Raw genomic sequence first — 13349 nt, forward strand, 5'->3', positions numbered from 1 at the left:
TAACATAGGGCCAGCCAAGTGGCTCAGTTGGTTAAGAGCTCGCTCAAGAGTTTGAGCTCTGAGCAACAGCAGTTCGAGTCCTGGCCCGAGCTGAGCAGCCGCTGAGCTGCCAACAGGTGGCAGGATGGCTCAGCTAAAATAAATAAATAAATAAATAAAATAAAATGTAGCTAACATACAGTATTATATTAGTTTCAGGCGTACATCATAGTTAGTCAACAGTACCCACCTGGCACTATACAGACTTACTACTGCATTATTGATGATATTCCCTCTGCTAAAGAATGATCAATCCAGCCCTCCCTGCTCTTTGTTTTTTTAGAAATGGCCTGTCTACAGCCTGGGGGGCTTGGGATGACCCTACATGTTCTGCTTTGAGAGGGGTCCCTGTCCCGGAGGCCTGGTTGTCCTTCTGTGTTATGGGGATGAGCTTTTAGGGCTCACAATGCAGTTGTGAGCGGCCTGGCCCAGACTAGCCTCAAAGTCCCTTCTCTCTGCAGGGTTTAGGCACATATTAGAGTGAGGACACAGGGTATTTACTGGGAGGAGAAGGAGTATTTGTTCAGGATGATAGGAAAGGGCCCCTTAATGTTCCTTCTTGGCAGAGCTGAGAGCTGAGCCACAGCCAGAAGGCCGTGCTCGGGAGGGGTGGGCAGGCTTCCTTGAGATGGCTCAAGGCTCTTGGATTCCTTCCATCTAGAGGTGAAGAACATATTTCGGTTTGGTTTTAAACCCTCTCTCCCGGCCTTGTGCCAGGTCCTCCTGTCCCTGCCTTTGTAGCTCCATAGGAAGTCATGGACAGTGTGGTGCCAGTGGGGACATGTGCGGCTCCAGGAAGAGGAGAGAGAGGGAGTTCACTGAGGTTCAGGCTGGTACAGTCACAACCACCTGAAGGTCACAGAGAAGGTTTGGCAGGAGGTGGGAAGACACAGTGCGTTGGTATTGGGACTTTTTCCCAGCACAGACTAGGATCTGTAGGGCTGTATTAGATGGTATATTGGCTCATGCTGGGTGGCTTTCCACTGTCGGGAGAAGTCTTGGAAAGAGACCCTGTTTGGGAGCAGGAGGGAAGGAAGCAGGATGGGCTATTGACCCTGTGCCTTTGCCGGGGCACCAGCTCCATCATTTCAGGCCTCCCTCGCGTACTGTCATCTGCTTCATCTGCTCACATGAGCTCCTGCGTTTTCTCAAGAGCGGTGCTACTTCAAGCGCCAGTCTGCATTGAGGGGAGAAGCACACATACCAGAATGGAAAACTGTCCCCTTCATCAAGAAGACCTTGTTGGGGGAAATGTTACAACTAAACAGTGTGTTTATTCTGATGTAATTGACTTACATTCTGGCATCAGCTAAGCTTCCTGTCTGGTGACCAGCCAGTGACACCATTTACAGATCAGCATCTAATCCACAGACCACACTTTGAGCAGCAACACTCTAGAGTTGCCTTTAGTTTCAAAGCAATTGCTGAGGTCTTGGAGTCGAGTGCTTGGACTGTACCAAGCCAGAAAAATACAGTCCTGGTTACCAAGGGGTGCCGCCCGATCATTCATCCATGGTCAGGGCAGAGTACTGGGGAGAGCGGGGCACAAGCAGAGAGGAAAGTTGGACAGATGACTAGGCAGTGCCTGGGCCCGGGCACGTGCCCTGTCCTCCCTTCCTTCGTGGCACAGGCATGTGACCTGAGGGTCTAGAGCTAGAGGCCCTCTTGTAGGGCATTGGTTTTGCCCTTTACTTGTGGCGGCCAGTCAGCCACACCGAGTTTCCACTGTCCTCGCAGGAGAACAGCAAACGTCAGAGATGACTTCGTTGGTTGTCCTTGTGGTCACTCCTGGATGTGACGAGCTTCCTTCTTTGGAGTCAGTGGAGAATTGTAAGTACCACCCTGTTCCCGTCCTAGAAGAGCAAGCACTTGCCTGGAGCCCTCCATGACTGTGGGGACCAAGGGCCACCAAGGCCAAGGGCCATAGAAGGTGCATTTTTCCTATGTACTATAACAAGTACCTGTGGGTTTACTGAATCGTCGCGCTGGCTGTCCACTGAGTCCCACAGGACACCTGCCTTCTGCATCGAGCATAATTCCAGTGCCATTTTAGGAATGTGTACACTTTGCTGATTTTCTTTAAGAAATCCTACACCTGAGAGAGCAGGCGTTTTTGGTCATTTGTACTGAGATGAGGTCAAATCCTGTGACTGCCTCCTGGCATCCTTGAGCAGCAGCATCTGGGGACTTCCCAGTCTGCAGAGTGAACATTCAAGTCTTGGCTTCTTCCTCACATTGCTGGATGCGGCAGCTGAAGCCCGGGGGAAAAGGGAAAGGAGGGTGCTTACAAAGGCTGTGGGAACGGGGGAACCTGGACCCACCCCTCCCGGCATCACCTTCCCCTTTCCAGTAGGACGCTTCATACGTTCAGCTGAAGGCTGGCGGGGATTCATGTTTCTTGGGGGAGAAACTGACCCACAAGGCGGGTGGTGCTTCGCAGAGGACTCTACTCAAGATTGACCCTCATCACACATCGTCTTCTAGGGCCTGCAGCCCCTGGGTGACCACCCTCTCCCTCTGGCCCAGCCCTGGCTGACCTGCAGCTGCCCTGCTCTGGGACATCTCCTCTTTGAAAGAAAAAAAAAATTGTGATCTTGCTGTTGTTTTTTAATCCAAGGATTGATCCAGAACATGTGATCTGTAATCTGAGAGTAGAAATCCTTAACCAGATCAGGTCGTTGCTGTCATTCCAGACACCCTGACCATGAGTGATGAGCAGTGTTTCCTCCTCGCTGAGACCGTCTGGGGAGCTCTCCGAGGTAACAAGGTGGGGCTGATGCTGGGAGAGAGACCGAAGGATGATGGGGGCAGTTGGCATTGGAGGGGCGGGAGGACAGGACTGGGGGCCCAATAATGCCCCCCACTTTAGGAAGCTCTCCTTATGGAGACCAAGCGGAGTGTTTCCCAACCCGCTGGAAGGAGTGTTCCCTTATAACCTCCCTGGAAGTTGACAGGTTTCGCATGGGCACTGGCAGCGGTCCCCCTGGGCAGGTGCTCTAGGGGAGCAGTGGGAGACCCTGCAGGCTGCTGCTGGTGTCTGCAGGGAAGGGTCAGCTTGGCCACAGGAACTGTCCACTCAGCTCTCACTAAAGACACTAACTGGCCAGGTTTCATTAAAAAGGAAAACTACATCAAAAGAAATAGATAAATGCCAAAAAAAGAGGTAAGAAGTAGTAAAATATGTAGAATTATGTTATTTGGGATTAAACGAGACCTTGATGAGCTACCAGGTAAGAGGCCTGTGCCATTCCTCTTGATTTCCTGGAAAGGTATTTGGTCCCTAGGTACAGAGTTAGCCAAATACCTGCTTTGGGTCAAACTCTTCTGCAGGTGAAGGATGAGGGAAATTCTCACAGAACTCCAAACCTTGGTTTGGTTTGTCGTTATCCCTTGTCCCTCCTCTCCCCTCTCCTGTGGTTTGGAGAAACAGCATGTCACCTCCCTGTTCTGGCTCCTCCTACCTTTTGTGCAAGTGCTAATGATTCGCCTGTTAGGTAAAGGGGAAATCTGCAACCAGAATTCTGGGCATCAGAGGGGACATGAGCCAAACAGTATCCTAATGGTCTGTCTCGAATTAGGTGATGAGAGCTGCTAAGGTCTCACAGATTCTTTCATTCTGAAAATTTGGGACCCTGGGAATCCTTTCTGGGGCTTCTGCTGGGCTTTCAGAGGTACGGCTCCAGCTGCTGAGAACATACAAAGCTCTGGACTGCCCTTGGGCCTGGTGGAATCTAGGAGCCTGTGGCCTGTGGCCTGGGACAGTCCCGGGCCAGCTGCTGCCTGCTGCTCCTCAGCCCCCTAAAGCTGGGTCTCCTGTCAAACTCCGAAGAGGAAAAGTAGATGATTCTTTGTCTTGGAGGTCCAGGTGTGGACCCAGGACTCAAGCTATGATCACTTTTTCACAGTTCAGCATGGGAGGAGTGAAGGGGCAGCAGACTCCGGACCCTTTTCTCCACTCCCTTAGCTCCAATGGGTGTTGTCCTTGGAAAGCCTTAGTCCCGTGCAGGCTGATTGTCCCTGCACTTGGCCTCACAGGCACATGTCTGGGCCTCTCTTCTTAATATTCTCATGCCTTTGGAAATATGGGTAAGAGATATGTGGGTTTTGAGGGTTTGTGTGTTCCAAGGAGGGGCACCACAACATCTTACACTGCCCCCTCCCAAAATAAAATACAGAGCAAAACTCGACGCCAGCTTCCTGGTACGCCTGTTTCATGCTGCTGAGAACCTCAAGCCTCCGCTATAGCCACTTTTGCTGTGTGCTGACGCGTCGTCTTCTGGCAGAGTGGGAACCTCCCAGGTGGATGTCTTTCCCCACCTCCCTGAATCTTGACTCTGCCTCTCTATTTCCCTGTAGGTCTGGAGACTTTTAGCCAGCTTGTCTGGAGAGCCCCTGAAGGCACGGTGAGTGTGGGTCCTCAAAGGGCTCCTTTGACATCTCTAGGGCTTGCTCCCTACGTTGAGAGTCCTGAGAATATCTTATTTTGCCTTAGAGTCCTGGTGGCTTGAGATGGCCCAACAAGGGTATACGAGGGCACTTGGGTGGAAACTAGTTAGGTAGACTTGGCCTGTTTGGAAACACTGTAATTTAGCTCCCCGAGTCATTATTTAGTAATGACCTTGAGACCGCAGTGCTTTGAAAAAAACAGACGTGTTAACAGTCAATAAAAACCCAGAATCCGTCGGTGAGTAGTGGATGGGACAGCTGTGTTTGGCTAGCATGGGGCAGGCTCCTGCTTGTGGTCATTGAGATGCAGGTGTGGGGTGTTTGGGGAGACAGCTACCAATAGATTAGCATTTCAGGGATCTTGGGAGATTTTTCCCTCCTCCCCCACCCCTGCCCCCATGGTGAGTTCCCTTTGAGTCCTGAACATGGTCAATGTTTGGTCCACGCAGCTCTTTATCAACAAGACGGAGATTGAGGACTTTCCCCGCTTCCCTCACCGGGGCTTGTTGTTGGATACATCTCGCCATTACCTGCCACTGCCTAGCATCCTGGACACTCTGGTACTCGGGCCTTATGGCCTTCTTTACCCGTAGGGTTCTGGGGTGACGGGACAAGGTATACCCCAGCTGCCATGTTCCTAGAGAATTACAGAGAGAATGTAAGTAATTTCATGGGCGCCTAGGAACAATGTGAAAGGTAACCTGCCCTACAACTTAAAACAGTAACAAGGGCAATTGAAATCTCCCCCCAGCTCCTGTGGACCTATGTCCAGGCTGTCTGGAGGGATGCAGAAGGTGGTTTGGGGATTGGCCTCTTTGTGCAGCAGAGCTAACTCTAGTTTACTTAGGACAAGGTCGTGGGAAAGATGTTCCCAAGCCTTACCTGGGGACATTTCTAGCCTGTGTTCAGTGGGAGGGCTAACCTGACAGTTGCTGCTCCAGATCGGGCGTCTGCCCTTTCGTTTGTTCCTCTGGTACAGGGGTGGGCAAACTGCGGTTCGCGAGCCACATGTGGCTCTTTGGGTACGTTCCGTCTTAAAAGTTTGCCGACCCCTGGAAGAGCCAATCTTGTCCCTCACAATTATTTAAAAATTATTCGAGAGCCATAAATATATTTTTTACATAATCACCATTATGTGAATAATATCCTTTAAAAGTTTTATAAATGAAACGATAGTTTTATTTTCATTTTCAATTTTACTTCAGAGGCTCGTGAGCCGCAGTTTGCTGACCCCTGGTGGCTCTTCCGTCTCAAAAGTTGGCCGACCCCTGCTTTGGTGGAACCAAAGGAGTGGAGACAGCCCCCTGTCTTGGCTTCTGAGATTTAGGGTTTATGGGGCTACTAAATTCACAACAGACCCCACAGTCTGGATAAACACGAGCTGGGCTACCCAAAACAAATGGCAGGAGGAAGTGTTAGCCTTTAGGGTGGTTGGAGGCTTTTGGAAGACTCCAGGGTACCACATAGCTGCACCCCTCCACTCAGTGTGGCTAGAACTCATCTCAAAAAAGAGGAGACACTGCTTCTGTCAGCCCCCTTTGGATGCAGGTCCTACAGGGGTCCTACCACCCTGCCACCACATCTATTATACACAGCACAGGATGTGAAGGAGGTGATTGAATGTGCCCTGGGGAGTTTGCTGGGTCTCCTGCCTGTGAGGCTCCCCCTGAGAGGAAGGTCTGACAGACCCTGTAAACACAACAGGAAGCTGGGCAAGCTGGGTCTGTTGGGGTCTGTGGCTCAGCCTGGAAGTCTCTCCCACTTCCCCAGCCTGAGGCTGAAACTGGAGACCCTGCGATGGGTTCACAGTGTGTGCTCTGCCCTACAGGACGTCATGGCGTACAATAAATTCAACGTGTTCCACTGGCATCTAGTAGACGACCCTTCCTTTCCGTATGAGAGCTTCAGTTTTCCAGAACTCAGCAGAAAGGTATGTCTTGATTTCGCCCCAGCCAAGTTTATGGGTCAATATCTGAGCCTCACTATGGCCCCACTGGCAAGGACACCAGCCCTCCTCCTAACCGGTCAGTTTTAGGGACATGCCGACACTGGATTGGAGTCAGGAGACCTGAGTTCAAGTCCAGAGTTTGCTGTGAATTTGCTCTGTTGACCTTCAGGAGATAATCTGTCCTGCTCTCCTTTTCCTTTTATTTGTTTATTTATATTCTGTTAGATGGGCGTAATACCTCCCTTGTTCATCTCACTGGCATTATGACGCAGATAAAACAATAGATGTGATAGCTTGTGGGAAGTTCTATTAAGTTCCTTAAAGATAGTCCCTGATGCCAAAAGGCTGTGGGTAGATTTTCTGATATCCGGGGAGTCCTAGAGGCGGGTTGAGCATCCTCTACTCTGCTCACCTTCGGGAACTGAGATCCCTAAGGATGTCTTGTGCCTTTCAGGGGTCCTACAACCCTGCCACCCACATCTACACAGCACAGGATGTGAAGGAGGTGATTGAATATGCACGGCTTCGGGGTATCCGTGTATTGGCAGAATTTGACACTCCTGGCCACACTCTGTCCTGGGGACCAGGTAAAAAAATGTCAGAGGTAGGAGGTAAAGTAGGAGGAAGTGGGGCGTTAGGGCATTGGCACTTGGATGTGGCATGCCCCGGCCATCAGCCTTTTCCACCTGGTAATGTAGATAAGCAGAACTTACTCTGGGTGAAGGAGGCCACTTCTTACTATTAAAATATGGGCAAATTCTTCTCATGTGGCCTTATCTTAATGATGCTCTTGCAGGGTGTTGTGTCCTAAAATGGAAGAAAGATTGTGCCCATTTGGCTGAATGGGGCTCTCAGCTTTTCTGCCTAATTGGCAGTGTGAGCAAAACAGCCATTAGGAGCAAGGGTGACCCCTGCTGGAAACAGTGTGTCAAGGCAAGAGTGCATGTGCTGACGGTTGTCTGGCTGTAACCCAGCCTCTGACTGTTTATGATTGTGGATGTATTTGTGTTTCTTTGATTAAGCACTCACAATTACCAGTGTCTGTAGCCCCAGCGTATTTCTGCCTGTGTGCATGTAATGTTTCTGAATGCCACTGCCTTACTCTGAGCCTTAATGCTATGTATATGACTGTGTGGGGGTCTGTGTATTTGTGATACTTGTGTGGGGTTCTCTACTGGCTTAGGTGTCTCTGGATTACTGGCTCCTTGCTACTCTGGGTCTCAGCCCTCTGGCACCTTTGGACCAGTGAATCCCATTCTCAACAGCACCTATGAGTTCATGAGCACGTTCTTCTTGGAGGTCAGCTCTGTCTTCCCGGATTTTTATCTTCACCTTGGAGGAGATGAGGTTGATTTCTCCTGCTGGTATGAGCCCTTTGATTTTCCCATCCCATCCTGATGAATGCTTATTCAGAATAGAGATTAGCCCTTGACAGGCTGCCTGTCATAAGTGCCCCCCAGGGGCTAACTTCCAGAGAATTCTGTCTCAGTGCAAGATGGCTCACGGCTTGGGCCTTTCCTCGCTCCAACTACAGCGAGGTCCTACCTGATTTTTGCAAGGCTATGAATTCAAACCCTCCCTTCTTGTCATATCCTTAGTTACTTACGGAAAACCCAGCTCTGGGTACAGAATTGTATGGAAAAATCCAGGATAGAGAAAAATAGTCTCTGCTTTAAAGGCTTAACGTAGTCTGGTGGGAGAGTCAAGGCACAGGTGAATTTGAGACGAATACATGGCACTGTCCACTTAGTATTAAACTGTAAGATCCAAACCTTTGGATCTAGTTAGCTGGTGGATGGGCTCCTTCAAGAAGTGGGCACTTGAGCTGGATCTGGGAAATAGTTTGACTTTTGTGAGACATGGAGGAGGGGAAAACATTCCAGGAGGAAATGGGAGCAAAACACAGACATTGTGGGGCAAGGGAGCTGCAGCAGTGCTCGTCTCCAGCTGGAATAAAGGACCAATATTAAGGGAAACGGAGAACATGTGCGGATGGGGGTTAGAGAAGCAGCTCCAGCGTGCCGCAGCCCCAGCCAGACCTCAGAGCCACGGGCACAGTCCAAAGACACTCATGTGTGTTCTCTCTGGGAGTTAAACTTATATCTTATCGGGTCCAGGCTCCAACTTTCCCAGCCTGTGTCAGTGACCCCTCCATGCAGCTTTGTTTGGCCACGTCTTCCGTATCTGAGGCCTCTGAGATCCTCAGGTGATTGTTTTTAAGGTGATTGAAAAAAGGACGTTGTGGGAGGCCAGGTGACTAATCCCCAGTTAGTATTATATAGTGGAGCCCCTGGCTTTGGGCTTTGAGGATGTTGAAAGAATTAAACTTCATTTTCTCTTGGGATTCAGGAAGTCCAACCCAGATATCCAGGCCTTTATGAAGAAGAAAGGCTTTGGTGATGACTTCAAACAGCTGGAGTCCTACTACATCCAGACGTGAGGAAGGAAGGAGGGTGGGCAGGGTCCCTTGAGTCACCTCCTAGGGGGTCCTCACTCTCCATACCGGGGCCAGGCCCTGCTTGACCACTCTCTGGGCCCCTGAAGGGTCCCTTGTCCTGTATTTTCAGGTTTGGAGTGGTTAGTTTCCGAGTGGGGAAGACACTGCTCAATGGGGAACGGGCCTGTAGGCGGGCTCACCCCTAGAGCACAGGCACCAACAGCCTGGAGCCTGTCTGAACTGAGCAGACACTGTCTTTACTCCCCAGGCTACTCGACATCGTCTCTGCCCTGGGCAAGGGCTACGTGGTGTGGCAGGAAGTGTTTGATAATAAAGTGAAGGTGAGCTAGGGGCAGAGAGACAGGGAGCCACCTTCAGTGGCTCCCGCTGGTCCCCCAACTCTTGCTACCTCTGTACGGACTGGTCCTCCCGATTTGGATTAGGCTCTAAGTTCAGGGCACTGGCGCTGTCTGTCCTTTCCCCTTCATAAAGGTCGCAGAGGTCTGGGTCTGCCTTCCCTCAGTACAGACCTATCGATAGAGTCGTTTCTGCTGCTCAGTTTTTGGGATTCCCGAGACTCGCATGTGGGTTGGGTTTTCCTTCCTGAGTCATAGACTAGGGTCTTGCAGGTCTGTGGAAGCAGGGTTTCCTTCTCCTTCACTTGACCAGTAAGATCCCAGCTTCCTGCCACATGCAGGGGCTCTGCAGGAACCTCGTCCCATCCTCAGAAGCGTCTGGAGACTTTTGGACACGTGGGCTCCCGCGGAGTCTCCTGGGCTCCGCTGCTTGCCTCCCTTAGCTCACAGCCAGCGTTACATCTCAGTGTGGACACAGGGGTCTGCAGAAGGACTTGGGGGGTGGGGGGACGAAGCAGCAGGGCGCTCTCCTAGGGCCTGTGGAACCCTTGACTTCTGCACCAGGCTGGGAGCTTCGTGGTCAGGAGGCACAGAGAAACACTTTGCTGCTGGGGAGCAGAGGGGATTCCCGCCCCCTGACTTGGGATGCCTGCATAATAATGTGGCCCAGGAATCTTGTCAGCTGTGTGCCATTGCTGCCGTTTGACCTTTGTGACAGGTTCGGCCAGACACCGTCATCCAGGTTTGGCGAGAAGAGCTGCCAGTACACTATCTGAAGGAGATGGCGCTGATCACCAGCGCTGGCTTCCGGGCCCTGCTCTCTGCCCCCTGGTACCTGAACCGCATCAGTTACGGCCCTGACTGGAAGGGGTATTACAAGGTGGATCCCCTGGCATTTGAAGGTGAAAGCAGGGAGCTCTCCGTGCTGACCAAAGGAAGCTAGGCGGGGGTGCAGGGTGGGAGGCAGAGGGCCTGGGCTGAATATCTCACCTTAGGAGACGAAACAACCTATTTGAGGAGAAGGTGGGTGAAGCGGAGCCCTACAGTTGTCTGTTGTTGCCTGTTTTCCCTTAGGTAGTGCCGAGCAGAAGGCTCTGGTGATTGGTGGAGAGGCCTGTATGTGGGGAGAGTATGTAGACATCACAAACCTGGTCCCCAGGCTCTGGTAAGGGTTTTCTGAGGGCAGAGGGGTTGGGCTTGTGGGCATGGGGTCTCCCTTCCAGACTCAATCCCATCTAGCCACCCCCAGACCAGTGCCCTCCTTCAGGCCGGCAAGCGAAGGGGCATTGTATTGTAATCCTTCAGTCTGTATGTCATATCCACCTCCCACCCGACTTCCATCTCTTCTTCCCCAGCAACCCACTAGGTGTGTAGGATCGAGGCTGTTAGCCTCACTTCACAGATCATGAGGCCTGGGGAGTGCAGATGACATGCTCAGGACCCAACCCTGAGGTCCATGATTCCTCCAGTAAGATTTCCCCACGCTGTCTCCTCAGTAGCCTCACCAAGCCTGGGGGCCGGGGGCGGAGCCGACATTTTGAGAACACCTGCTGCTGCCCCTCCTATCAGTAACAAGTCATGACGCCTCTAAGACTTTGCTTCCCATTTGTGTGGGAGAGGAGAAGAGTAGGATCACTGTCCACATTTTAAGCTCCTTTTTTTTTTTATATTGGGGAACAGCCATGGTCATTGGTTACACATTGCTTTCATGCTACAATGGCACGGAGGGCGCAGCTTACAGTGGCCCATGCGGGGATTGAACTGGTAACCTTGGTGTTATCAGCACCATGCTCTAACCAACTGAGCTAACCTGTCACCCCCACATTTTAATAAAGATGGAGCTGAGTCCTTGAGGTCCCTGGGAGCCCTCCAGCCAGGCTGTCACTCTGAAGAAGGTGATGATCACATCCCTTGGCCCTGAGCCTAAATGAGAGGCAGTGGCCTGTGGGTGTCCCATTCCCTTGCAGGGAATGCCGGGTCCAACCTGGTGTGTGCCCCCTTTCCTCCAGGCCCAGAGCAGGGGCTGTTGCCGAGAGGCTGTGGAGCAACAAGGCGGTGACTGATTTGGACTTTGCCTTTAAGCGTTTGTCACACTTCCGCTGTGAGCTGCTGAGGTAGGTTGGAAGTCGGAAGGCCAGGGGCTTGGCATCCCTCACTGACAAGAAAAGAAGACTAATACTAGCTAACAGTTACAGGCTTACTGTGGGGCAAGCACTATGCTTAGCCCTTGAGGCATTATTTCATTGAGTCTTCACCACAACTCTATATAGTAGGTAGTTTTATCCCCATTTCAGAGATAGACAACTGAGGCACATAGAAGTTAAGTAACATGCTCAAAGTCACTTAGAACCAGGATTTAAACCAGTCCAACTTCAGAGTCTGTACTCAGGCATGGCCGTGCTTTTCTGAGCTCTTGTAACACCTGTGCCCCTGCTGGGGCTAGAACTATATAAGATGGTCATTTCCACAATTCATCCACTGCCTGAGGCTCGAGGACCTGAGAGACACAGCCTAGCCTAGTGCAGAGCAGAGTCCGAGGCTGAGAGCCCAACATGGTGGATCCAAACCTCAACTGTCTGTAGCTCACTGGGTGCCTCTGAGCTAGTTCCTTACCATCTCTGAGCACACTGCTTACCTGGATAATAAAGGAAGCATGCCTAGACATGAGGCTGAGACCTAAGGACTGGATTTCCTGTCTGCATGGATGGACAGTCCCCCACCGCCACCGCATTTATAGCCTTTTGGAGCTATTAAAGGGGGGCTCAGTGGGTCAAGAGCATTAGGCACCCCTCAGGCATCTACCTCTTTTCTAAAGGGACTGAGTATTTGGGGCTGGGGTACAGAGACAGGCAGGTTAGAAATAGGACGGTGCTCCCCAAAGTTCCTGGATGTCCCTATCTCGAAATCACCTGGGCTGCTTGTTTAGAATGTAGATTCTTGCCAACACATGGCCCCACACCAAGTGAGAATTCCTGGAAGTGAGACCCCCTGGTCATTTTGGTGTACAATCACAGTTTGCGACGCACTGAAATGGGGGAAGAGGAGACCGTTGGTTGTGGTGAAGGTGTTGCTGGACCTAAGATAGACCCCCGTCTGGGTGGCTCATCTCACGCTGTTTCTTCATGTCGTCCTGCAGGCGAGGTGTCCAGGCACAGCCCCTCAATGTAGGCTACTGTGAACAGGAGTTTGAACAAACCTGAGCAAGCAGCTCCAGGCATTGAGGAGGGCGCTGGCCCTGGAAGAGTGGTAGTGGAGCCCGGCTTCCACTGCATCCAGGCCAGGGGACCGAGCCCCTTGCCTACGTGCCCCTGTGCCTGGGGAGAAGGGGGCTGATGCTGGTGCTGGTGTCCAATAAAGAGTGATGTGGCATTTTTCTGCAATGAATATGAATCACCTGTGTAAAAAAATATGAGTGGCCCTGGGAGAGGGGAGCTGCCATGCCTGGCCTCATGGTCCTGAGAGGGATGGGCTCAGCAGGGCCCAGCCAGGGTGGGCTCAGTATCTGCCCCTGGAGCCCTCTTACAAATTGAGAACTGGGAATGAAACCCACAGCCTTTGTGCTGCCCTGTGCAGCCTCTGAGTTTCAAGTCGCCTCTCCCACCCCATACAGTCCAGACACATAACCCCATCCTCCAGTCATTTCCTTCCAAGTGGGGAGGTCACTCAGACATCCAAGGATTCTATATACGGAAGAAGACATTTTAGATGTTCCAAGACGTTCTGGGCAGTGGCAAGGGCCCCAGACCCAACCTGGTCACAGAATGGCCCCTCCCCATGCATGCTCACACACTTCCCTCCCCTAGAGCTTTTCTTCTGCTTTGGGTTTCTTGTTACTTCAATTTCATGCAACGATTATTAACTATTATGGAACGCATACTGTGGTCTTGGCACTGTGGTAGGTGTTGAATTTGAAGGACTTGTTCCTTAGAGGCCCTGCTCAACTCCCCCCAAATGGCAGCAACTTCCACCTTCACTCCTCCCACCCATTTTCAGCCCAATAGCATCTTTTCAGAGAATCAATGGCACAGCCCGGACCATGAGAGGAAAGCTCTTAGTGTCCGGGAGGTGGGCATGTGGCTCATGGGCCCAGGCTGCCCCCTGGTGGTTTCATGTTCAGAAGTAA

At 51.6% G+C, this 13349-nt stretch overlaps 1 protein-coding gene across 4 annotated transcripts in view; it reads left to right on the plus strand.

The window, feature by feature from the left end:
- The window catches only part of HEXA (hexosaminidase subunit alpha), a 28765-nt gene extending 16149 nt beyond the window's left edge, over positions 1 to 12616 (plus strand). Inside the window, exons 2-14 of one of the 4 annotated variants that reach the window (XM_019659614.1) lie at positions 1777 to 1869; positions 2733 to 2798; positions 4396 to 4442; positions 4935 to 5045; positions 6314 to 6415; positions 6888 to 7020; positions 7617 to 7797; positions 8783 to 8869; positions 9139 to 9211; positions 9945 to 10128; positions 10301 to 10391; positions 11236 to 11340; positions 12363 to 12616. In XM_019659614.1, the coding sequence (XP_019515159.1) occupies positions 1777 to 1869; positions 2733 to 2798; positions 4396 to 4442; positions 4935 to 5045; positions 6314 to 6415; positions 6888 to 7020; positions 7617 to 7797; positions 8783 to 8869; positions 9139 to 9211; positions 9945 to 10128; positions 10301 to 10391; positions 11236 to 11340; positions 12363 to 12426 (1337 nt within the window). In that variant the 3' untranslated portion in view covers positions 12427 to 12616. Of the gene's footprint in view, positions 1 to 1776; positions 1870 to 2713; positions 2799 to 4395; positions 4443 to 4934; positions 5046 to 6313; positions 6416 to 6887; positions 7021 to 7616; positions 7798 to 8782; positions 8870 to 9138; positions 9212 to 9944; positions 10129 to 10300; positions 10392 to 11235; positions 11341 to 12362 lie in introns of those variants that run through there. The other 3 variants (XM_019659617.1, XM_019659615.1, XM_019659616.1) reach the window with 3 other exon arrangements.
- The last annotated feature ends 733 nt before the right edge of the window (positions 12617 to 13349 follow it).

This window comes from Hipposideros armiger, unplaced genomic scaffold (genome assembly GCF_001890085.2).
Source record: "Hipposideros armiger isolate ML-2016 unplaced genomic scaffold, ASM189008v1 scaffold_302, whole genome shotgun sequence".
Classification (NCBI taxonomy): Eukaryota; Metazoa; Chordata; class Mammalia; order Chiroptera; family Hipposideridae; genus Hipposideros; species Hipposideros armiger.